This window comes from Perna viridis, chromosome 6, assembly GCF_037379345.1.
Source record: "Perna viridis isolate PV_CMFRI_1.1 ecotype Kerala chromosome 6, ASM3737934v1, whole genome shotgun sequence".
In the NCBI taxonomy this organism is placed as follows: domain Eukaryota; kingdom Metazoa; phylum Mollusca; class Bivalvia; order Mytilida; family Mytilidae; genus Perna; species Perna viridis.
The window spans coordinates 1,179,121-1,204,990 of NC_142450.1; the positions used below are offsets into that span (position 1 = coordinate 1,179,121).

Here is a 25,870-nt window from a genome sequence, read left to right on the forward strand (position 1 = left end):
CTGTAACGATTTACAATATATTTCTATAATTATCATCAACAACCATTTACCATATAGTACTATAGTTATCATCAACAACGATTTACCATATATTTCTATAATTATCATCAACAACGATTTACCATATATTTCTATAATTATCATCCACAACGATTTACCATATAGTACTATAGTTATCATCAACAACGATTTACCATATAGTACTATACTTATCATAAATAGCAATTTAATATATATTCTATAGCTACATGTATCATCAATATTAATTTACCATATACTACCATAGTTTCCTTCAATAATGATTTACCATATAGTATTATAGTTACCAGTAATAACGATTTACCAAACAGTCACTAAAACATTATGATTGTTTTTCATTTTCATTTTGTTTATTGATTTTTTTTAGATGTAAGCAGTTTGTCCCAAGAGAACAGAGAAATGAAAAATAAGACATCCTGCAAGATTTGTGGTAGACAAGAAGTCAACCTTGTTTTCATACCATGTGGCCATCTTGTTTGCTGTGCTGAATGTGGAGTGAATGTTTCAGTTTGTCTGATATGTTCCTCACCAGTGGAGAAGACAATTCACGTTTTTATATAAGATGACAAGTTTTGTAATAATAGTATAAAATACCTCAGAAAACTGTAGACAGAACGGTTTTCAAACAGCCCCTTTTATCTTCAGTTTTATTTTTATTTTACTTGTTTTTTTCATGAATGAAGTCATCTGCTTACATAGTATGCCCAGTAATTTTAAAACAGTTTAAATCAGCCCCTGTTTTTTTAAAAAGTCTTTTTTGCTTATTTTTTACATAAATGATGATGTATTCTGAATACATATTATGCCCAGTTATTTGAGGCATAATAAAATTGACCATGAAGTTTTGATTAATAACAGTATAATTGATTGGAAGGAGTAATCAAGGGAACCAAGATTCTAGTGGAAATCAGAATGTAATCTAGGGACAATGACCAGACATGGAAACAGACATACACTACAAAGAACATAAAATAAACAAAATAATACATACAAAGTAGCAAAAGATAATGAGCAACTCGGACTCCACTCAAAAACTGTGAACATGGACCAGGTGCACTGGTAGGGTAGAGGAATGAAGAAAGGAAAATATGACAATGAATAAGCTAAAACATGAGAACACAGATTTAACGAGTGTGCAGAACTTGTTCCATGCATGAGTTAAAAATTCACACATTCTTGGCATGATTGATTATATTTAGGTCATTGATTTTTCCTGTTTATTATAAATATTTTATCCACAGTGTGAATTATCGAAATTTTTTTACACCGGGAACATTTGATAGATAACCACTATCTATATAATTAGTTGTATTATGTACATAACACAAAGCTAATTAAGACAAACATAAACATTTGGGAAATATTCCATATATAGCACAAACCAATCTATAACAAAATTCTAATTGCACTATCTGTCTGTATCCACCTACTTTGGTTGGGAGACATCATTTTTGCCCTGACCATCTGTCTCTATCCACCATCTTTGGTTGGGAGACTTTATTTTTGCCCTGACCATCTGTCTGTGTACACTTACTTTGGTTTGGAGACATTGTTTTTGCCCTGACCATCTGTCTGTATACACCTACTTTGGTTGGGAGACATTATTTTTGCCCTAACCATCTGTTTATTGACATACATTTGTAAGTGCAGCTCCTCAGGAACTACTGCCATAAATTTCATGAAACTTCATTGGTAGTCAGAACATGATATTATTGATTTGGATTATATTATGATCCACTGAATTTTATCAGATTTATACCCTTGAACCTTGGAACATAGAAGACATATGTTTTGGAAAGCCTAAAAAAAACTTTATTGTCATATAACAGATAACAGGGATTTAAACGAACATATACATAATATTTCAAATGCCTGAACTCATTAAGGACTATGTACAGTTTGTCAAATGAGCATAAGGTTGATTTTTTAATATGCTTTTGAAGTGGCTCTCCAGGTTAGAATCATGCAACATGTGATAAATTGTTGGAAAGCCTACATATTTTTATTTTTGAAATTTTGTTTGGTATTTTAAAGTAAAGAGGAAGTAAGATGTGGCTTTTTAAATAATCCCTGTTCATAGGGGGTATAAATGGTAAATGTACAGAATTTTTTAAACCAAGGGAGATAAATCTGTGAATGACACTGAAATACAATAGAAACTTTATTGAATATTTGATGTAAATTATTTCCTAAGAACAGTAAGATTGGAATGAATGATAATACATTTCATCATATAGTTTTTTTTAAAACAACCTAATATTGAAAATCAAAATATGTAGCCTTTTTAGGGTGTATCACATATTACAAAAGTTGCATGATTCTTAAAAAGACTGTTACTTAAGTATTGATACAGCATCACTTTGAGGAAATGTATTACTGGCAGACTCTGTGAAATTAAACTTTTTTTCAGAAGACCTATGAAAAAATTTTTTTTTTTATATTATTCACTTCAGTTTTATTTTTGAATGCCATTCAGTTTTATCTTTGATCATCATTCTTATAATCATTATTTATTATTGAAAATTTGCTGTCCAGTTGAACTTGGAAGAAAGTTGAAAATAGAGTTGATTTTTGCTTAATCTTTTCATACATACTATATGTTTATATAAAAACATTTTCATTATTTTATCATATTTGAATGTTGTAAAAGAGCATTTACATTTTATTTTATAATCAAAGGCAGCAGAATTTTATAAATGTTGCTTTAATTTAAGAAATGGACCATTTGTCAATGTTGTGTTTACAATTTGATTTTTTTAACTACAGTCCTACCTAAGAATAATGCAAATGAAAATGGAGTTAAAATAGATTGTAGCAATTTTTTCAGAATTTAAAGATTTTCCTAATTATAACCCAAGTCATTAGAGTGGGGCTTTTCTGCAATCAACTGTCAGTCAGTCAGTTCATTTTTTTGTAACCAAGTTCTCTTTTTCTATTTGAGGGAATGCTCATGTAAAAATATTACTTTTGCATTATGACTTGTACTGTGTCTCTACTTTTCAAACTCCTTGCTCATTTACTTTCTGTTTACCATTCAATATCATGATTTTGCAGGTGGTACATAATGGCAATTTTGTAACAGATTTATCAGCTTCTTTTTGAGGGAATGCTTATGTATTTGGTATATGGCTTTTACATGTTGTCTTGTACCATGTCACCATTTTTCAGGTTCCTCACTTATTTTCCCGAAAAACCGATCAAGTCTGTGTTGCCCTTTTCCAGGTTGAGTGGAAGTATGCTTAGAATAACATAGAATGCAACCTGTTTTCACAATGATCATACTTCAAGAAAAAAATAATGTAAAAATTGTTGTCATCAAACTTGATTTTGAGACATTGAGTGTGTATGAAGGCAGATTTTTACATTTTCTATAGATTAATTTGGGAATTTTCATTATTAAGATTTCACTATCAAAAATTGATATAGCATTTGTAAAAAAATCATATAAAAAGAAAAAAACGCTTATCTGACATTCTTTTATAGTACAAGTAGAAATTTGGGCCACCTAACCCTTTTCTTGTAAAATTCAAAACCATTTAATTCCCATTTTTATTTTATAGAACATTTTCCTACTTACCTCCCTTTGAAAGTGTTTTTTTAATTAATGTTATTTTTTATTTTAATATTGATAGTTTTATGAAAACAGGTTTTTTACAAATATTTTGAAAAAAGTATTTGTTATCAAGGAAAATACCAATTAGAGTTATATAAGACAGGGAAAGTTAAGAAAAATAGTTTGAAACATTGTAGCTGAATTTTATAGAAACACATTTCTTTTCATTTTTGGCTGAATTTTACATAGTAAAAATCAGGTTAAAGTATAGTGACTGTTGGTACTCCGAATGGAGGACGGGTGGGGAAATTATTTTGTAACACTTTTTTCAGCAACCGCTGATTGTAGCCTCTTGATATTTAGTAGCCAGCTTCAGTTACGGGGGTCAATAGGAACTAATCGGCCATTTCCGCTACACTAAAAAAATAACCTTGGATGCAGAAAAGAGAATTTCTTCTTGAAAACATTGCTGGAATTGTAGTCAAATGCGACTCAAAGTAGTTCTGTTCACCAGGTGGCGCTAAAAAATGGTTATATATCACTAAAAACAATGAACAATAACTCAGACAAGAACTATGGCAAGGAGCTAGGACAAAAAGTAATGGTAAAAATTGCAACTTGTAAAACTATAATTTTAGAATTGGATCGGACAAAGTCTTCTGCCTAGTGCCTCTGAGGTTTATCTTTTGTGTAACTTGACAGACCGGGGAGTTCCGATTGGAACGAGTCCCATACCGTTGGATGTCAATACTGTCAGACATCTGCTTCCTGTTCAATGAAATTCGGGCATTTCTCTCTATGACCCATTTTTTATTACTTTACCTATCGAAGGTGAGTTATTGCATTATTTGGCGTCTGTCGTTATCGTTGTTCACAATTTTTCAAAACTCTTCTCCTCTGACACTACTTGAAATTTTGACATAGGGTAAAAGTATTCAGTATGATGAGATCTTTTTGTGGATTAATTTTCATGTTGATCTGTTTAGCCATGTTGGAGTTATTGCTCTTTTTCTACATATTTTTTGCTCTTTGCAGTGTTATTTCTTAAAAAATCTTTTTGACCAACTGGAACCAAACTTAGTATGAATGTTCCATGGGGAATCCTGCAGAGAACTGATGGTGAGATATTTGATTCTTCGAAAAAACATGGCCGCTGTTACTTAAAATCGAACATAGGGGTCAGTCAGTAGTTTTTTTCCGCATATATCTCCAAAACGGTAACGTTTGGCCGAATTTTGATATGGTGTTAATGTGTTCAGCATAATAAGATCTATCTTTGTTAAAATTTTGGTTTTTTCTGTTAAACCGTATAGAGTTCATTTTCTTATTTGAGGTTTTTTTTTTTTTTTTTGCTATTTTTATGTCATTTCTTTAAAAATTCTTCTCCTTTGCCATTACTTGAGTAATTGGAACCGAATTTGGTATGAATATTCTTTAGGGTGGTTTTTCATTCCGGACTTTTTGATTCGTGGAAAAACATTGCCGCTGTAACTAAAAAAGAACAAAGGGGTCAATCAGAAGTTTTTCTTATATATCTCCAAAATTATTAGGTTTAGCTATTTTATTACTGGAATTATCCTTATTATAAGGCCTGCAAAAGTTTCTAGGGATCAAAGTTGCCAGACAACTCCTTGTAAGAGTTATTGCCCTTGAAAGGTGCAAAATGATGGTTTTTTTACAGTTTTTAGCCAATATCTTGAAAACTATGAAATTAAAATGAAACTTCCAATGCTAAAATGATCCTTAAGATACGGCCTACGAAAGTTTGCGTAGATCAAATTTGTTGGACGACTTCTTGTTACAGCTATATTGCCCTAGAAAGGCAAAAGAGTAATCAAAGAAACCAATGTTATAGCGGTAATCAAAAGAATGCAATCCAGGGACAAAGATCAGACATGGAAAACAGACATACATAACAAAGAACATAAAGTAACTTAAATAATACATACAAAGTAACAAAAGCAACTGAGCAACTCGGACTCTACTAAAATATGTTTTTAGCAATTTTCAGCCAATATCTTGAAACCTGTAACAGATAGAATGAAACTTTCAATTGATGAAATGATCTTTGACGGATAGTTGCTCGGAGCGATTCGGGCTCCTTGGAGCCTCTTGTCTTTACTTTTCCAACCTTTTAAATACTTTCTAATCATTAACAGGTGCTTTTAACAATTAAGGAAAGTTGATATGGGTTTTGCTTTATTTAGCATGTTGAGGAATGTTTCTAATTTATGAGCTTTGCGTACCAGGTTATTTCTTAATTGTATAATCTGTTAAAAAATGAAAAACATTACTTGTATTTAATTTTTAATGAATTCCAGTACATAATAGATTAGTGATCAAAAAGTAATACAATGAACATAATTTCTGTCACAATATCATGCTAGATTAAATTAAATAACCTGGTTTGCTAAAAGAGAAACGACCAATCAGAAAGCGTGCTGCAAATCAAATAAAGTTCTTGGGCGAACATGTACTTTATTTTACTGTTACCTGAGGCGTAGTACCAAAATCTTGATTGGTAACGTTGAAAAAACGCTTTGTTATGATAGAACATGTTTTGATTAAAAACCAAGTAAAACATTCTGTATTTTTATTTGTTTTGTTATTAACTATTTTAGGTACTCCATTCCGTATCAACGAAAATTATTGGTATTGTGTTAGCCGTACCTGCTGTACCTGGCTACGCCCCTGGTGATTTTTCATACGCAGGGAAACAACTTGCTCATCAGACAGACTGGTTGCCTGCAACGTGAAAAAGAGGGGAACAAATCATAAATTAAACATCCTGTATAGTTTAATGTTTTCCCTGTTTGGTCCTTCTCCTTGTGAACCTGTCTGTCTGGTGTGGGAGTTACTTCCCTTTGAATTGAATAAGTAGTTATTGAAAAAGAAAGTTCTTTTTTTTACTGTTGTATATATTTTTGTTACTTGTGATATTAATAAACTTTAAATGGTGATATTGAACATTCTTGAAAAGTATATTAAATACATTTGTATTTCAGATGGTTTCTTTTTTGTTGTTTTTGCTCTCTATGTCTCTGTTGTTAGTGAAAGAGTACACACCACGGATACAAATATCGATCGAAAAACTAAAGGTGAAGTTTAGACAGGGAAAACAAACACGCACAAAAAACATGATATAATCCAAATATTACGTACAAAGAAACAAAAGTAAATGTTCAAATCGAACTTAACTAAAACTGGGTGCATGAACCAGGTGTATCTACAAGCACCCACAAAGTTGTTCTTAAGATATCACATCCACGATAGACAAACTATGACATGTAAACAAATCGGATCTCATGGTGCAGATGGTTTAGTTAAAGAAAATAAATTGAGCCACCATATTGCATCTATCGATGTCTGTTGCAGAAAAACTTTTCAGAAACGAGTAGATTATTTACAACCGGTTTTATTTTAATATGACTGATTATTAGTTTTCCTTTATATCTGAAATGGCTGGATACGTGTATATTAACTTGATATTTTATTTCCTATCATGTCAACAAACAGGGTTACCATGCATAAACCGTTAAAACGTAATGGTAAATCAACATTTATGTCAAGACCCAAAACGATCTATACGATATCACCTACCATTGCATCTTATCTACTTAATTTGTTTAAGAGTAATCTAGGGAACCAAGGTTATGGCGGTTATCAAAAGAATGTCATCGAGGGATAAAGACCAGACATACACAACAAAGAACATGAAGTAACTGAAATCATACATACAAAGTGGCAAAAGCAAATGAGCAACTTGGACTCCACTAAAAACTGGGAGCATGGACCCATTTTCTAGCATATCCATTTAACCCACTTTGCTTGTTCCATTTCGCCTAAGCAGACAAATTTGGTACTTAAAATTATTTCCATTTCGCCATAGTAAGATTTGGGGTGAACTAAGGCAAAATGGGAACTTCGTGTAAACATGTAGATCAGTGCCACTCATGGTTTTTAAATGGTTAAAGTTGTTAAATGATTTTAAAGAACAAAATTGCAACAAGTTACAAAGTTACAGTAAGTATAAGCAAGTCAACTTTTAATTATATGATGTTCAGCTTATTTCATGTAATTATCTATTACTTATGCTCCAAATTTAATAATGTCAATTTATTGATATTGGATTTGCAGATAAATAAAGAATTTGAAAATTACATGTCGATGATGAGTACTTAATAATACCTTCGTTAAACAAATTTAATCCTATGCATTTACGCTTATTAAATTAATTTTAAAAAATCATGTTCATTGGTAAACTCCAGTTTTGGTTTTTATTGGTCCCTAAATTACATGTGTACCACTACTTGAAAACATGTTTTAGCTCACCTGGCTAATTTTTCAAAACTCTTCTCCTCTGACACTACTTTACCAAGTAGAACCAAACTTGGTATGAACGTTCCTTGGGTTCTGCATAGATCTGATGTAAGGATTTCTGATCCTTTGAAAAACATGGCCGCTGTTACTAAAATAGAGCATAGGGGTCAAAATTTTTGTTATACTTCTCCAGTTCTGCCAGGTTTAGCCAAATTCTTTCAATTTCCGAAATGATCCGTGTTATAAGGTGTCGGACGACTCATTGTTGAAGTTATTGCTCTTGAAAGGCAAAAAATGATGTTTAGCAGTTTGTCTTTCATCTGTGGCAACATCCCTTCAGCCCCTGCGTATGGAGTGTTCACATCACAGTTCATACGTTATGCCAGAGCTTGCCGAAACTACGCAGACTTTTTGTATCGTACTAGAACTCTTAACAAATAGGCTTCTGGAACAGGGTTATGTTGCTACAAGATTGAAGGCATCACTACAGACGTTTTATGGTCGTCATCATGAACTCGTGGATCGTTATGGTGTATCCATCTGCATTTATTCGACGGGTCATAGTTTTTCTTTCCTCGTTTGTCTACCCCGGACTTGACTTGAACAACTCGGCTGGTGTTCTAGAAAAGCAGAAGACGCTTACCCTACCGGTGCACCTGGTCCATGCTCCCAGTTTTTAGTGGAGTCCGAGTTGCTCATTTCTTTTGTTAATTTGTATGTATGATTTTAGTTATTCCATTTTCTCTGTTGTGTGTGTCTGTTTTCCATGTCTGGTCTTGAAAACAATGAATTTACAAATTATGCAATTTTTATCACAAAATATATTTAAATAAGCACTGTTGATTCGTATTACAAAAATATAATATTCACAGTAACAATCAGAAATCTTTTAGCCGAAGTGAAGTAGATGGGATGCTGTTTTGGCGTAGTCCACTACGTTGATGAGTTTTTGCTGGTACCTGTCTTTGAGTAGCTGAAGTCTGATGTCTATCACTCTGCATCTGCATCTCTTGGGTGGGCGAGCTCCTTCTGCTGCGTACTGGATGATGGTGCATTCAGTAACTTACTGGGTCTTCTGTAGTACCTTTATGATCTGGTAGATGTTTGGGTGGGCATGCTGAACTTTCTTTTTGATCTTGTTGTGTCTGCTTCAGGGCAGTTTTGGTGGATGAAATTTAAAAATCCTAGATTGGACGCAGAATAGTGTTTACATTATGTCATTTTTAAGCTTGGACACTGAACAATTTTATTTTTCAGATTGTTAATTAATTCACTAAGAAAGTATGAAATAAGTGATGATTACATAGTTAAAACATAATGAATGTTAAAATAATTGTATCAGTATAATAAAAAATTAAGCATATTTTATCAAACATGTTAAAGATATGTCAACAAAAGCATAGGGTATTTCAGCAAAAAAATATTTGAAAAGTATTCAACTGTTTAAATTTGTGGCTTGAAACAGACTGTTCATGAAAAAAAAAACTTAATTATTTTTGCGCGTGCGCAAAAAAAAATTAACACGCAAAATAATATCCTTGGCTCCACTCCCATTCCCCTCTAGAAGAAAGTGGTCCGTTTAAAAAAAATGTAACAACACCTAATTAGTTTACAGTTTTGTTTCTATTTTATTAAAAAAAAATAAAATTTCCATTTCGCCTTAGTATTTTTTTTACCTGTTTTATCTGTAATTCACAACTAAAGCCAAATGTGAACACACCGAATACTTGATAGATTCAATGTACGACTTGAAAAATTTTCTACTTAAAGTATTTTATATGTTAAAAGTGTTTTATCGTAAGATATGAAAATCAAGATCAGTATTATACTTGTTTATTTCTTAATTTTCACAAATGTAAACATTAAAGAAAAGCAATAATATCATTTGGTCACCAAAACACAAAATAAATGCTGTGATATTATTACTGAGACTACTGTATGCAATAATTCTTGCAATTTTGCGATTTCAACCGCAATAGCGTTTTTAATCTTTGCGATTTAAGAAATATACACCATCAATTAAGTTAAAAAAAAATCCGCAATGCGAGTTTTATTGCGAATCCGCATTTTGTATGCAATAATTTAATGTAGAAGCAATTTCTGAATTTACATAAAAAGGCAGTTGATTTTATTTGTTTAGTTATCATTACATCCATTGATTTCAATATTCATGTACGGCTTGTAACTCCTGTTCCAAGATAACGGAAAGAACCGGATAAATCTGGTATCAAGAGGCTCCGGAAGATTTTCTTTGTGAACACTGTTATATGAAATGCCATTAAATATCTGAAAAATGATCATTTCAAAGTAGAATATTAGTAATTTTATCTAAATGGTGTATGTTGAGGTATTCCATGGAGAGGATTGATGGTATACATGTACTTAGTGAATTTGTTTTTTCTTTTATTCAGTTCATTTTTGACTTTATAGTAGGGGAGGGGGATTATTGCCTAATATAAATCTAGTTTAACTCGACAGCAAATTTTTAGCTCATGTCCAGAGTCAAGAGTTGTTGGTTATTATTGTGTCTTAATGTCGATACAACTTTTAAAATAAGTTTGATTCAGTAGAATTGTCGTCGTTCAGTTACCAAGGTTATTTTAGATTTTATTACTTTTGTTGTCGTAGCCTTCTAGATCGTATGTATAAAGGTTTGTTCATATTTATTAAAGACATTTTTGTGATCTTTAAAAGTGTTTGCCATTATAAATTTATTCGGTATTTCCAATCAACATAGAATGCGAAGAGGAATGCAATGATTCAAATGAGCACCATCCTTTGGTGTCCACTGCGGACCGACTATACTCTCTATATCAAAATCTTCAGAATAAAAAAAAGAATAAAAGAAAAAAGAAAGCAATTGTGACTACCAAAGACAGGTAGAGTTCTGCCCCTCGTCACTGGATAGAGGAAAAATGTTAACCTTGTTCTCTACTCATTAAAAGATTTAATTTTCGTCACTATATCTTCTCTCGCCTGGACTACAAACATACAGAAGACACATCGATCATGCTACATGAATGCCATAGCATGTTATATCTCTATATTTTATTACTGTGTAATACTAATATCTTATATGCCATCTGATGGATATTATTAATTTTTTTTAGGTTATACTCTGGTGCATTCTGTTTTCTACTATTAATGTCATAGCAGTAAGTATGAAAAGTATGAATATATTGTTTTTATTGATGTACTAAATGGGAAACAATGTCATTTCTATAACATAAACCCAAAACATGTACGTATACAGTGAATGAATGAGATTAAACCCATGTGTATACACATGCAGAGTAAATAATGAGATTAGATACATACATGGGTATTTCCTGTAGATTTGGATGTGTAGTTCCGGAAGATATTTCCATCATCGCTGTACTGTATATAAAAAGTACCAGTATAATAATACCTATAACTGGATGAATCTCGACCTTTGATTTGGATGTTGTCGATGTGTGATATGTTACCTAGTAAAAAGAGAACACTTTTTGTAAGGGAAATTTTTTGTCAAATCTTTTGACAGAACATTACTGTATTGTTATTAATTGCAAAAATTACGAACATAACATAAAAAGTTACAATCCTGGAGCTTTTCTTTGGATAATCTTTATATGTCAAAAGTATAAGTGGCCGTAATGTTAAAGAGTAATCAAGGGAAAAAAGGTTATAGCGGTAATCAAAATAATGTAATCTAGGGACAAAGACCAGACAGGGAAAACAGACATACACAACAAAGAACACAAAGTAACTAAAATCATACATACAAAGTAACAAAAGCAAATGAGCAACTCGGACTCCACTTAAAACTGGGAGCATGGACCAGGTGCACCGGTATGGTAAGCGTCCTCTGCTTTATTAGAAACACCCAACCTTATTCAAAATAAGGATATTCCCATCATTTTTTTCCATTGGGGTGTTTTAACGGTGTCATCCTGGGTTGTCCATTTTTAATTACAGATATAATTAAACATAAGGGTTATGTTGTTTAAACAATTAAAGTTTGTTTCTGAAATGTACCTGTATTTCACCTATAAATAATTCTATAATTTATTATTGAATTAAGTTACATATGCACATTTTAACAATAAATCTTTCACAAACTGTAAACATTATGCTTAATTTTAACAACAAAATTTGTAAAACTTGTACACTTTTGACGAAATACTTTACAAATTTGCTAAAATATTATGATTTTGGTGAAATATCCGTAACATATTAAAAAATATGCTTAACTTGAAATAAAACTTGTAAAATTTTTGCTGAAATACCCTATGCTTTTGTTGAAATATCTTTAACATGTTTGATAAAATATGCTTAATTTTAAATTATACTGATACAGTTTTTTAACTTTCGTTATTTTGTAACTGTGTAATTATTACTTATTTCATACTTTTTAAGTGAATTAATTAACAATCTGAAAAATGAAAACTTAAAAACTTAAAAGTGACATAATGTAAACATTATTCTGCGTCCAATCTAGGATTTTTAAATTTCATCCACCAAAACTGCCCTGAAGCAGACACAACAAGATCAAAAAGAAAGTTCAGCATGCCCACCCAAACATCTACCAGATCATAAAGGCACTACAGAAGACCCAGTCAGTTACAGAATGCACCATCATCCAGTACGCAGCAGAAGGAGCTCGCCCACCCAAGAGACGCAGATACAGAGTGATAGACACCAGACTTCAGCTACTCAAAGACAGGTACCAGCAAGAACTCATCAACGTAGTGGACTACGCCAAAACAGCATTGATATTCGTTTGATATTCATTTCTGACTACTTTTAAGAATGTAAACTCTAAATGAATATCAAATGAATATCAAACGGGATTTTTGTCTGTTCGATATTCGTTTGATGTTCGCTTCCGGGTTATATTTTGAATATAGAACGGATTTGAATATCGAATTGAATATCAAATAGGATATTTTTGCTGTTCGATATTCGTTTGACTTTCGTTTCCGGGTTATATATTGAATGTAGGACGGATTTGAATATCAAACTGAATATTAAACAGGAGTTTGGTCCGTTCGATATTCGTTTGACATTCGTTTCCGGTTAATACATTGAATATAGAATGGCTTTGAATATCAAACTGAATATCAAACAGAATTTCTTTTGCTGTTCGATATTTGTTTGACGTTTGTTTCCGGGTTATATATTGAATATAGAGTGGATTTGAATATTAAACTGAATATCAAACAGAATTTGTTTACTGTTTGATATTCGTTTGACATTCGTTTCCGTTTTATATATTGAATATAGGACGGATTTTAATATCAAACTGAATATCAAACAGGATTTCTTTTGCTGTTCGATATTCGTTTGACATTCGTTTTTGGGTTGTATATTGAATATAGAATGGATTTAAATATCGAAGTGAATATCAAGGATGCACTATACAGTTATATTAAGGGGCACTGATTCGCACACCAAGTTACCAACCTTGATTTCTGTAAAACTTAAAATTAAAAGTTGAAATTTGTTGGATATATTGTTTAAATGTAGTTAAGCCTTTATACATAGACAGATGTAATATATGTAATGGTAAACAGGTGTAATTTAAATGAGAAATGGTATCCGGAACTCTTCAGTCCCTTGTCGTATTAAGGTCTCTCCTCGGCATCAGATGACTGATTTTCAAAATACCTTTTTTCGCACGAACTTTTGGAACTAAAATTGTGAGAGAATGAATCGAAAAGGGTCTTATTATTTTTACCCTTTTTCCACCTACCTCATGCGTGACTTGACTTTTCATGAGCAACTCGGCGGGTGTTTCTAGAAAAGCAGAGGACGCTTACCATACCGATGCACCTAGTCCATGCTCCCAGTTTTTAGTGGAGTCCGAGTTGCTCATTTACTTTTGTTACTTTGTATGTATGATTTTAGTTACTTTATGTTCTTTGTTGTGTATGTCTGTTTTCCATGTCTGGTCTTTGTCCCTGGATTACATTCTTTTGATTACCGCTATAACCTTGGTTCCCTTGATTACTCTTTCACACCCTGGGTCGATACGTCTGCTGGTGGATTTTGTCCCAGAGGGTATCAACCCAGTAATACAATTTTTAAAATTAATGGTTTTAATAAGAGGAATGAAAGAAAAACTGGCTCGGACGTCACCCAGTATAAAAAGGTCCGAACCTGACAGCAGATCGGACACTCTGTTGTCTTGTAAGTATGTGGTGTCCCCAGATGGGAATCTTAGCACACTCACATCTGGTATGGAAAGTGCCCCGACCAATTCAACTAAAAGTATCCAATCACACGTTCAGTCTGCAGACCATCTATTCCAGTACAAAAATTCTGACTATTTTAAAATTATCAAACCATGTTCCATCACTTTAAACGATATATTTGACTACAACGATGACGAACCACATTGTACCATATCAAAATGTGTTATTAAAAATTGCAAAACATGCAACATTCTTATAACCGACCCTTACTTCTCCAGTTCCCTTACAAACCAAACCTTCCATACAAGAAGGCACGATGACTTAAGTTGCAAATCAACAAACTTAATATATGGATTAGAATGCAACTTATGCGGTTTAATATATGTCGGAGAAACGCCAGAACGATTAAATAAAAGAATCTGCGGTCATCGTTCGGGAATTAACACCACCAAATTCTCGACAATTTATCAACACTTTAATCAACAAGATCATTCAATCCTCTCCATGAAAGTTCGTATTTTAGAAAAAAAAATTACCATCCTACGAATAGTCCCGTTCTAAGTAAAAACTATCGTAGGGAAAGAGAGAGGAGTACTGGATACGCAGACTAGGTACTGCAATACCTAACGGATGCAATGACAACATCAAAAGTATAGGAAACCTTTCAAGCCAATAGAACAATAACATAAATGTGATGAATTTATTTGACAAAAATCCAAGACGGGAAGGAGTCATGGCCATCGCCACTATACGTCACCTAAGTTACATGATGTCTCCATAGATGGTCTCCTTCCTTTCATACAAAAAAAACTCTTGGACTTCATCACATTAGAACCAAACTTTATTCTATACCTCTCACTCTACTACACTCCCTTTACAAGACAAGTCTTGACACTCCTGTTTCTGACCCCACCTCATCATTATACAGACTTGTTGCCATCATTTTGGATATTGGTTTCCACAGACTCTTTAAACCAGTTTGTGTGAAAAGGCAAGATGAAGAAAAACGATCATTTCTTCCACTACCGTTTGTCAACAAAGGTATAGATGCAATTAATTTGACTAACATACTCCATCACAAAAACGTTACCAACAAAATTCCCCCATATTTCAAAGACAAATCCATACCAATTATTTCATATTCCTATACTTCACCCATCGCATCCAAAATTTTCAATTATAAAAGGCTATTGCAGAACCTCGAGATTGAGGACTTCAAGGTTAAACCACCTGACAGTTTTTGCAAAACCCCTCCATTCAAATATGATCTTTCTGGTCACGTCGTTACGGGAGATTTAACCATTATCGAAAACGAATCTCTGCGTAATATCCTTTCTAAAGATCCCAAATACCATGAACCACGCTCCATATATTGGAATTATAACTTTAAAGTTCTTATGGATGCCGTCGATGACTATGCAAGAAAATGGAGAAAACGAGAACAAGAAGACATTGATTCTCTGTCAGAGTGGTTCAAGGCCGTGAGGTCTTTAATTTTGAAACGAATGAAAGTTTTAAGTAGGTCAATGAGTGCCAAGGCTACATCAGTTTTCAAAGACCCCGATGTAGCAAAAATATTGTCTACTATTGTGACAAATATGTTGTCGTACCAGCAGACAAAGCCCAAAACAACATTGTTTTTGTCTGTAAAACGTTTTATATCCAATGTTTACTATCAGAGGTAGACGTAGAACATAATAGCAGTGATAAGACCTACACTGCTACCACTCTCACCAAAAACGAAATTGTGGAAAACCATAAATCTGTGCTATCCTCTTTTGGTCTCTCTACCAAGGACGATGATTGTGATTTACCGTTTATGTACTGGATTCCTAAACTTCACAAGAATCCATACAAACAACGTTTCATAGCTGGATCTGCAAAATGTACCACCAAACCTCTTTCAAAACTTTTAACTTCTATACTCACAACTGTCAAAGAGGATCTCCAGTCCTACCACAATACTTGTTACTCCCTTAGTGGTATGAATTCAATGTGGATCCTGAAAAATTCGAAAGATCTTTTGGAGACAATCAGGTCAAGACTATTATCTGAATATAACAGCATTAAAACCTATGATTTGTCAACACTGTATACTTCTATTCCCCATACTCAATTCAAATCCCGACTTAAAAACATTATACATCGTTGTTTTCCCAAAAAAGATGGTACACCTAGATACAAATATATAGTCCTTGGTAGAGATTCCTCATACTTTGGAAGAAATAATTCCAAATCATCTTCCAAATATACAGAGGAAGGTGTTTACAAAATGCTTGAATTTTTAATCGACAACATATTTGTCCAGTGTGGTGGACGTGTTTTTCAATAGTCGGTATTCCAATGGGAACAAATTGTGCTCCTTTACTTGCTGACCTATTCCTTCACTCTTATGAAGCTGACTTTATAGCTGATCTGATCAGAAAGAAAGAATATCGTTTGGCTAGATCCTTCAATCTCAGTTTCCGCTATATAGATGACGTATTATCTTAAAACAATCCTAATTTCGGGGATTTGATACATCGCATCTACCCAAAAGAACTTGAGATAAAGGATACTACAGACACTGTGATGTCAGCCTCATATCTTGACCTACACTTAGAAATCGATGGTAAAGGAAAACTATTGACCAAACTTTACGATAAACGTGATGACTTTTCATTCAGAATTGTCAACTTTCCTTTCATCTGTGGCAACATCCCTTCGGCTCCTGCGTATGGAGTGTTAATATCACTCATACGTTATGCCAGAGCTTGCCGAAACTACGCAGACTTTTTGTATCGCACTAGAACTCTAACAAATAGGCTTCTGGAACAGAGTTATGTTGCTACAAGATTGAAGTCATCACTATAGAAGTCGTTATCATGAACTCGTGGACCGTTATGGTGTATCCATCAGCACCATGAGAACTGATTTATTCAACGGGTCATAGTTTTCCTTCCCTCGTTTGCCTACCCCGGACTTGACTTTTATGAGCAACTCGGCGGGTGTTTCTAGAAAAGCAGAGGATACTTACCATACCGGTACACCTGGTCCATGCTTCCAGTTTTTAGTGGAGTCCGAGTTGCTCATTTACTTTTGTTACTTTGTATGTATGGTTTTAGTTACTTTATGTTCTTTGTTGTGTATGTCTGTTTTCCACGTCTGGTCTTTGTCCCTGGATTACATTCTTTTGATTACCGCTATAACCTTGGTTCCCTTGATTACTCTTTCATCCAGTGGTAGTGTCGCAGTGCCTGATAGTTTATAAAACATAGTATTTTGCTGTTTGTTTTTGAAAGGCACCCCTGATTTGTACTAAAACTAATATTGTTTCTGTATGTTACCATAGTTACTGGATTTTATAACAATAATCACTAAATTACTTAGAAATACTTGAACCTCCACACACCAAAGATTTTTAAAATATGCACTTTTTTATGAAAAACAAACACTTGAAATTTCTGTGCCGACTGCCTAAAAGCAAGTTTTATTTAAAAGAAATGAGATACAATTTTCAGAAATGACCTAACTGTTTGGCAAGCCAAAAGTGGACAAAAATCAATATTGTAATTTTAGAAAATGAATTTTTAATATTACAAAATCATTTTTTTTAATATTAAAAAAGATGTTTTAATATTAGAAATTCATTTTGTAATATTAAAAAATCATTTATAATGACATGAACGACCACTCATACAAAAGTATTAGGTACACAAGATATTTCAATAAATGGTAATGCTGACATTTTTTTTATTCTACGTTTTTAACGTTGTCAGTTTGTGCAAAAATATGTGATAAACAAGTTCATTCCATGTCAAGATGAGGTGATTTCTAGCAGCACATTTTTTTCGAGGGTATATGTTTCAACTGTATATTAACCATATCTAAGCATCTTTGGGTTGATTTACCCCGGATATTTTATCTCTACCAGGTTGTATAATGTCAATATTCCAACCTAAGGAGAGTAAAGGCTCAAACAATACGTATTTAATAAATTTAAAAAATCACTCAAATCAATTAGGTTTGTCTGTAAAATCTATCTCCAAAGTATATACTTCTTTTTCTTGCAAATAGACTGTGGCGGGTCCAAAAGAGTAATCAAGGGAACCAAGGTTATAGCGGTAATCAAAAGAATGTAATCCAGGGACAAAGACCAGACATGGAAAACAGATATACACAACAAAAAACATAAAGTAACCAAAATCATACATACAAAGTAACAAAAGCAAATGAGCAACTCGGACTCCTCTAAAAACTGGGAGCATGGACCAGGTGCACCGGTATGGTAAGCGTCCTCTGCTTTTCTAGAAACACCCGCCGAGTTGCTCATAAAAAGTTAAGTCCAGGGTAGACAATCGAGGAAAGGAAAACTATGATGGACACACCATAACGATCCACGAGTTCATGATGACGACAATAAAACTTCTGTAGTGATGACTTCAATCTTGTAGCAACAATAGCTTGCGTAGTTTCGGCAAGCTCTGGCATAACGTATGAGTGATATTAACACTCCAAACGCAGGAGCCGAAGGGATGTTGTTAAATCCAAGTTGGGGCGCAATGGGCGTACGCCCCCAGTTTTAAGAGAAGAAAATCTATCGTAATCTGTTAAATATTGAATTGAATATGATAATTTATCATATCCATTCATTAAACATGTCATAATCTGGTTTCCGTTTATACTGATTCTCGTAATCACGCTTCCGTCCATAAAATCATGGATCCGCTCCTGATAGAAATTAAAACTTCGAGCGAAAATCAAAAGAATATATTTTCCAAATATAAAACTGATCAGGAAATACAAACACAAACAACAAAGAAACTTAAATAAGTAATTAAACCGTACTCCATTGAAAATGAGGGGCATGGACCAGGTTTATCGGGTTGGGGGTGAGGTAAGTGTCATATACTTTGCTGATTAATACACACAGCATACAAAGATTAGTTAAATAATATTATGCATACTAACCTAGGTCGACTTGTAGATATGAACTTGAGTTCAACCCGTACCAACCACCACTGTTCATCCTAGCTCCAATAGCCTGGTAGGTGCTATACATCAGGTAACCAGTAAGACTTGCATCTGGTACAACTTTTGAATTTGTATTGCCTATCAAGTGATTATTTCGGCAATCTAAATGGAAGAAAATTTTTTTTTTAATTACAAAAAAGTTCCGAAAAAAACTCACAGTCCATTTATTATGTTTTACTATATATGAATTTGATTTTACCTCACTGTACCAGAATGAATAAAAATTGCGGGAGGTAATCACAATCCATGTTATAGCATGTTTCTCATGTTGCAATCGGAAATCAATCACGTTTGTGGTCTCAAAGCCTTTCAAAGACGATATATAAGGATCTGGTTCACATCATTTTTCTATTACAACAGTAATAAAACAACAACAGAAAAAAATATACGACTTTCCAGTGTGCTGCCCATTCATGGTTAATATACATATTTACCTATTTCACATCGTAGGCCACCATATGGATTTGGACAGTAACATTTGTAGCCTGTATCTTTGTCCAAACAAACACCTTGGTTAACACATGGACTCATATCACAGTAAATTATGCCTGAAGTGATTTTATTGAGAAGTATTATATTTGTTTGCCCAATTGAAATAATGCTCCCTTTATTCATGGAATTGTAACACTGTAATTTATATCACCACTTTGAGTGAAGGATGTATAGTGATAGGGGTGTCCTTACGCTTGTCTGTTCGTACGTCCATTCGCTACGAAAAGGGATTCCCCCATACATCTCTGTCTGAAATTTATATGAAGAAAGTTTTACAGATACCTTATTACTTATTTCCATTATATACCTTCTATTGTTAAATACCTTTTTGAAATTGTTCGTTAAATGAAGCATGTTTAGTATTAAATTATTATGAGTTAAACAGCAGGACAAATACGGCGTTTATAATTTCAAGATATTTCTTTTGGTGATCAATTTAGCTTAGAATAACTGTATATGTACCTCTTGTAACAATTTTTAAAACGCTGTCTGCAAAATGTCCATAATTATCTGTAGCTCTAACTGTTACTGTGTATGTGGCATCAGAATCTGGGATTATACCGTGTATTCTTCCCGACGATGCTTCTAATTTTATCCCCGGTGGCAGTGATCCAGCAACTACAGAGTAAACAAGTGAGTGCCCTTCTGGATCCTGTGAAAATAATTTATATTTAGTATAACAATTTCAAATTATTAACGACATAGATATTAAAGATGTATTTTTACGTGCCTGTGTGTGTTTTTTTTTTCTCCTCATTTTATCATACCACAACACATACATTATATCAGAGCTGAATGAAAATACATGGACATTTTATAATGAAGCTTCCGAAAAAGAGGTATGTTTTTCTTTACTCATTCGTGGACCTCGGACGTGAGAATTTATGAGCAACACGCGAGTGTTTCATGAAAAGCAGAGGGTGGTTATCCTACCGATGTAACTGGCCAATACTTAAAGGTTTTAGTGGAGTCTGGGTTACTTTTTGTTTCTTAGTAGGCGTCTAGTCTTTGTCCGTAGATTATATTCGTTTGGTTAACATTCGGATCTAGGTTCCCTGTAATTACTGTTATCCCAAAACTTCACCTGTAATTTCATAGTTTTGGATGAAAAATTTGTTTTTTTTGTTTTTTGTTTTGTTTTGTTTTGTTTTTTGTTTTGTTTTGTTTTTGTTTTTGTTTTGTTTTGTTTTGTTTTTGTTTTGGTTTTTGTTTGGTTTTTGACATACAGTTAGTTCAGTGTTAACATTTTTTTATTAATACGAATTTAAAAACTACGATTACAATCATATTGAGGTTTTTGGAATTAGGAAAAAAATACATTTATTTCAAAGATCTTTAACATTTTTAATTTCTATAGATTTATTTAGCTTTTTCATACAAATTTGTTTAAATTGTAAATAAAGGGTAATCAAAAATTGTTTACATCACTGAAAGTTAATTTCCTTTCTCACACTTTTCTGTCTTTGTGTAAGATCAAACGGGTATTATGGTATAAGTTTAATGACACAAAATGCGATGCGCACTGAAATGACTCTAAAACGCTCCTTTGTTGAGTTTGTTACTTCAGAGGCGTCTCTAATACTTCCATTGTTTGTATGTTGGTTACGCGACTTTTATTTAAGATGTAATTTAAGTTATCCAAATGAGAGCATTTCCCATTGTTTATGGATTTTTGTTGCGAAAATAAGTAACATCACAGTGTTGTGAACAATAGTGAAGTTTGGAAATACTGCAAAAGTCAACCGTTCACGACTTTAAAATTAACAGACAATTTATGTAAGTTTCTGGACGGTTGCTCTACATTATATTCGATGTTAATCAGTTTTGCCGAAATGGATAATGTATATTAGAATAGTTAAGAATCATCCAAAGTCCATTCTGAACTATTTACCTTAGCTTTCACAGTAACACTGATCTTCTTTCCTGCATGGTATTCACCCAGGTAGCCGAACGGTGAGTGCTCTTCCCATATGGGTGGTTGACTTAAAATTAACTATTAAAGGGAGGAAATATATACTCCTCAATGGTAAACATCAAAAATTTCACAACCAAGTAAAATGCTTATAATGAAAAGTTATATTTTGAATATAACGAGAATAGGTATGGCGAATATGTCAACGGGCCAACAACATAAAGGCAACCAAACATGCATGTTGCATTTGTCAAATATTTTTGTAAAATAAAGTGATTTTAATTTTTTTAAACCTCTATCAATAGAGCGGTCGAGACCGTAATCAGAAATGATATACAATGAAAATAAAATTGGGGATGAAGAGCATTATATTCATAGGTATAAAAGTTTCAAAACAAATAGGAGAATATAAAAAAGATCGAAAGTGCTAACTGTTATCTTGACCTACACTTAGAAATCGATGGTAAAGGAAAACTATTGACCAAACTTTACGACAAACGTGATGACTTTTCATTCAAAATTGTTAACTTTCCTTTCATCTGTGGCAACATCCCTTCAGCACCTGCGTATGGAGTGTTCATATCACAACTCATACGTTATGCCAGAGCTTGCCGAAACTACGCAGACTTTTTGTATCGCGGTAGAATTCTAACAAATAGGCTTCTGGAGCTGGGTTATGTTGCTACAAGGTTGAAGTCATCACTACAAAACTTTTATAGCCGTCATCATAAACTCGTGGATCGTTACGGTGTATCCATCTGCGCCATGAAAACTGATTTATTCAACGTGTCGTAGTTTTCCTTTCCTCTTTCGTCTACTCCGGACTTGAATTTTTATGAGCAACTAGGCGGATGTTTCTAGGAAAGCAGAAGACGCTTACCCTACTGGTGCACCTGGTTCATGCTCCCAGTTTTTAGTGGAGTCCGAGTTGCTCATTTCTTTTGTTAATTTGTATGTATGATTTTAGTTATTCCATTTTCTCTGTTGTGTGTGTCTGTTTTCCATGTCTGGTCTTTGTCCCTGGATTACATTCTTTTGATTATCGCTATAACCTTGGTTCTCTTGATTACTCTCTCATATACAAGTTTCAATCACAAATGAATATGCAACAAAAGTCAAAGCTGAAAAAATTGTGTAATTTTATTACAATCATCAAAACTGTAAATGTTCTTCTGTAACAGATTTTATACTCTATGTGTCTTTGCTTCTCTTTCACACTGTTTATTTCTCGTTTGTGTTATTTCTGTATGTTCACCTCTATTTCGTACCATGTATCATGACTGATTTGAATATCTGTATACCATTGTTATTTTATGGTTATCGGATTTAAATTTAAGTATAGTTGCAAAATGCTTGCTTAATTCAAAAACAATTCTGAAGAACAATTAATCATACAAATCAGTATCAGTCTATACATATGATTAAGGGACTGCCTATGAGGAAATCAGGCAGTTTCCATGATAAAGGCGGCGGATGGTTAATTTTGTCCAACTGAATATTTTGTTCTAATGTAATGTATATACATGTATCATATGTATGCAAAATAGCATAAAGATTATTTTAAACTTACATCCAATTGCTTTTAAAATTCAACCAAAAACCCATCCAAATTTTGCACAAAATAAAGAGCAATCTTCCGTTTAAATTAATGCCAATGCTTTCCATGGAAGCATGTTACTTCTCTTCAATCGTTGCAATTAATCAAAAACCAACAATCAACTATGAGAAAAGGTTAATTTGCAATATGAAATAGGTGAAAGTTTGTTTGAAAAAAAAATGTCCTGTGCAACCTTTTTTTTTGCTTGGATGCCCTCTGAATTAATTACGTCTAGTTATACCTGAATGATGTAATTCAGATCTTCCCCGTCAAACATGACTCTCCCTGTTCCGTTATGTTCAAGCATAATATCTCCATTTCGACTCTGAAAATATTTTTTTTATTGATTCAAGTATTGTATTGGTTTTACCAAAGCCCAACAAAACAAACATTTTTTTAGTCCACAACAAAAACAAACATTCTCCAACCATAATGCGACATATGCTATTCCGAAAAGGTAGCAATCCAGGTAATTTAACGTGTAGCTTTCAAAAAGGCTGGAGGTGTAAATTTACCATGGTGTACCTAAAAACCGGATATACAATTTATGAATACAATTTGACTTAAAGTATTTTGCAAAAATTTATCAAGACGTTCATTTTGATTTAAAAAATCTCTATCATTATTTCCGGAAAGTACAATTGCATTATATAATGCCCCAAGTTATGATATACGGGAGATCTATATATTTTTGTTGGTCTAGTGTCTGTTTTTTTCTACTCATAAACTCAATAATATTTATATGTAAAAGCAATTATGAGCTTTACACCAAGAGCAGTCAAAAACATGAATATATCAAATCCTTTGAAATGAGCCATAAATAGAGTCTGAAATGTAGTATAGCAATAAAAGGGTATTCAGTCTTATTTTTGTACTGAATATTCAGTATATTTTGTAGAATGGTTCATGTTCTGTAAATGCTCGATATTACGGATAGTAACAAATATTAATTTGTAATGTTTCTATAAAAAAATTTCTTGGCTTAGTCAGTTTTCCACGACATTTCTTCAAAGTGTTCTTATTATGAAACGTATTTTTATCCTCAGTGAATTTATCCCATTTCATTCTTGTGTTTTTAGTAAAAGATCTCTTTTGTTTCAATAATTGCTTAGCTTTACGCTCTTTCATACCAGATGATATATGGATGACTCAAAATAAACCTTACCAACGCTTTCATACCAGATGATATATGGATGACTCAAAATAAACCTTACCAACGCTTTCATACCAGAAGATATATGGACGACTCAATATAAACCTAACCAACGCTTTCATACCAGATGATATATGGACGACTCAATATAAACCTTATCATCACTTTCATACCAGAGAATATATTAATGACTCAATATAAACCTCACCAGCGCTTTTATATCGGAGGATATATGAATGACTCAATATAAAACATACCAACAAGTTCACGTCGCCAGTTGAAACTGCATGAACGGTAACACTTGGAAAATCAACTTTCAACGGACTAAAACAAATAGAAAAGCGATTCAAAGTCGATAAGTTTAAAATGTTGATACATTGTATTTTGATTCTGTTCTTCAAAATAATATGAGTCCAAATGATGTCTAAGTCTTTCTCGATACACAAAGGAAAAGGCTTGGCTAAGGAGCATGAATCTTAAAAAATATCGGAACGTTTGTGTAAAATATCTTACATCAATCTCATGTAGGCACCAAAGTAACTTGAATAATTTTCATTCTGTTTAAGGTGAAATCTTGATAGGCTTAGGTAAAATTGAATATGATTCAAACATATCACTGAGTAATGTTCCTTATTCTAGTTTTACCTTCTTAGGATGTATTTTTGCGGAATAAAACACCGATAGTATGATAAGTAGGTGTATGATACAGATAGAGTACTTAAGGGAACCAAAAAATCTCTAGCGGAAATCAAAATAAGGTAGTCCAGGGACAAAGACCAGACAGGGAAAACGGATACATATAACCAAAAAATATAAAATAACCAAAATTATACATCCATAGTAACAAAAGTAAATACGCAACTCGGACTCTAAAAGCTGGGAGCTCGGACAAAATGGACCGGTAGGGTAAGCGACCTCTGCTTTTCTGGAAACACCCTCCGTGTTGCTCATAAAAATTCAAGGGCGGTACAAAAAAGAGGAAAGGAAAAAAAAAGCCCCATGAACAAATCGATTTTCATGGTACCGATGGATATGCAATAACGATTAACTAGTTCAAGATGACGACATTACACAGCTCGTCTGTACTGTGCTGGAATTAGTCGCCCCAAAAAGCGACATGTATAACATGGGTATCATGTAAAATATTTTGATTATTTGTTTTGCTTCCTTAAAATGATCTTTTAATAACCCATTTCTTAATTTGTTTGAATAGTATGGACTACTTTTCCCTATCATAATTATTTTATGAAGTCTAAACGTTTGATGGTTGTTCGATATAAATAAAGACAAAATGCATTTACAAGCTCTTTGAAATAGTCAAAAGGAGAGTCAGTTTAGTCTGTATAACAAATGGCGAAAACATAAAAAACTAACATTACTTACTCGGTTAGGCTTTGAGCAGAACATTGCAAAAATAAAAATGTTCCAAACAGAACAAAAATCGCCATTTTGGAGGTCATTTTGTTGCGAAAACAGATCTAAAGGACAAACATTTGAAATGGGCAGTCTTTATTACAAAATGACTTCCCATTGGTCAGAAGTATACTTATTTGGGAAAGTACCTGTTTCACTGAAATATCTTTTCTTCTTAGATAAGAAGACCTTTCAAAATATA

General features: G+C 33.1%; 2 protein-coding genes across 6 annotated transcripts in view; one reads left to right on the top strand and one right to left on the bottom strand.

Moving 5' to 3' along the window:
- The window catches only part of LOC148613157 (baculoviral IAP repeat-containing protein 7-A-like), a 23,111-nt gene extending 16,515 nt beyond the window's left edge, over positions 1 to 6,596 (top strand). Inside the window, exon 7 of the mRNA XM_088586356.1 lies at positions 407 to 6,596. Within this exon, the coding sequence (XP_088442482.1) occupies positions 407 to 600 (194 nt within the window). The 3' untranslated portion in view covers positions 601 to 6,596. The remainder of the gene's footprint in view (positions 1 to 406) is intronic.
- On the bottom strand, positions 6,172 to 25,778 carry LOC148613158 (uncharacterized). Of its 5 annotated transcripts, XM_088586351.1 has the most exons (10): positions 25,639 to 25,778; positions 24,513 to 24,579; positions 23,344 to 23,427; positions 21,485 to 21,586; positions 20,056 to 20,245; positions 19,536 to 19,649; positions 19,039 to 19,203; positions 17,269 to 17,324; positions 11,231 to 11,379; positions 9,547 to 10,198 (listed from the first exon to the last, which is right to left on the bottom strand). In XM_088586351.1, the coding sequence occupies exons 1-10, from the start codon at positions 25,713 to 25,715 to the stop codon at positions 10,081 to 10,083; spliced, it is 1,122 nt and encodes a 373-aa protein (XP_088442477.1). In that variant the 5' UTR covers positions 25,716 to 25,778; the 3' UTR covers positions 9,547 to 10,080. The 5 variants fall into 5 exon arrangements, with proteins under 5 accessions (XP_088442479.1, XP_088442477.1, XP_088442478.1 ...); XM_088586353.1 differs by lacking the exons at positions 9,547 to 10,198; positions 11,231 to 11,379; positions 17,269 to 17,324 and adding exons at positions 6,172 to 6,337; positions 7,925 to 8,060; XM_088586352.1 differs by lacking the exon at positions 17,269 to 17,324.
- Positions 25,779 to 25,870: the final 92 nt, after the last annotated feature.

Bases quoted from the DNA above. Each gene is read 5' to 3' on its own strand.
- LOC148613158 (XM_088586351.1), bottom strand. From the start codon at position 25,715: ATGACCTCCAAAATGGCGATTTTTGTTCTGTTTGGAACATTTTTATTT. The intron at 24,580-25,638 runs GTAAGTAATGTT...TATTTGTTTTAG, and splicing joins TCTGCTCAAAGCCTAACCGA to TCCGTTGAAAGTTGATTTTC. The intron at 19,204-19,535 runs GTAAATATGTAT...TCTTCCATTTAG, and splicing joins TGGCCTACGATGTGAAATAG to ATTGCCGAAATAATCACTTG.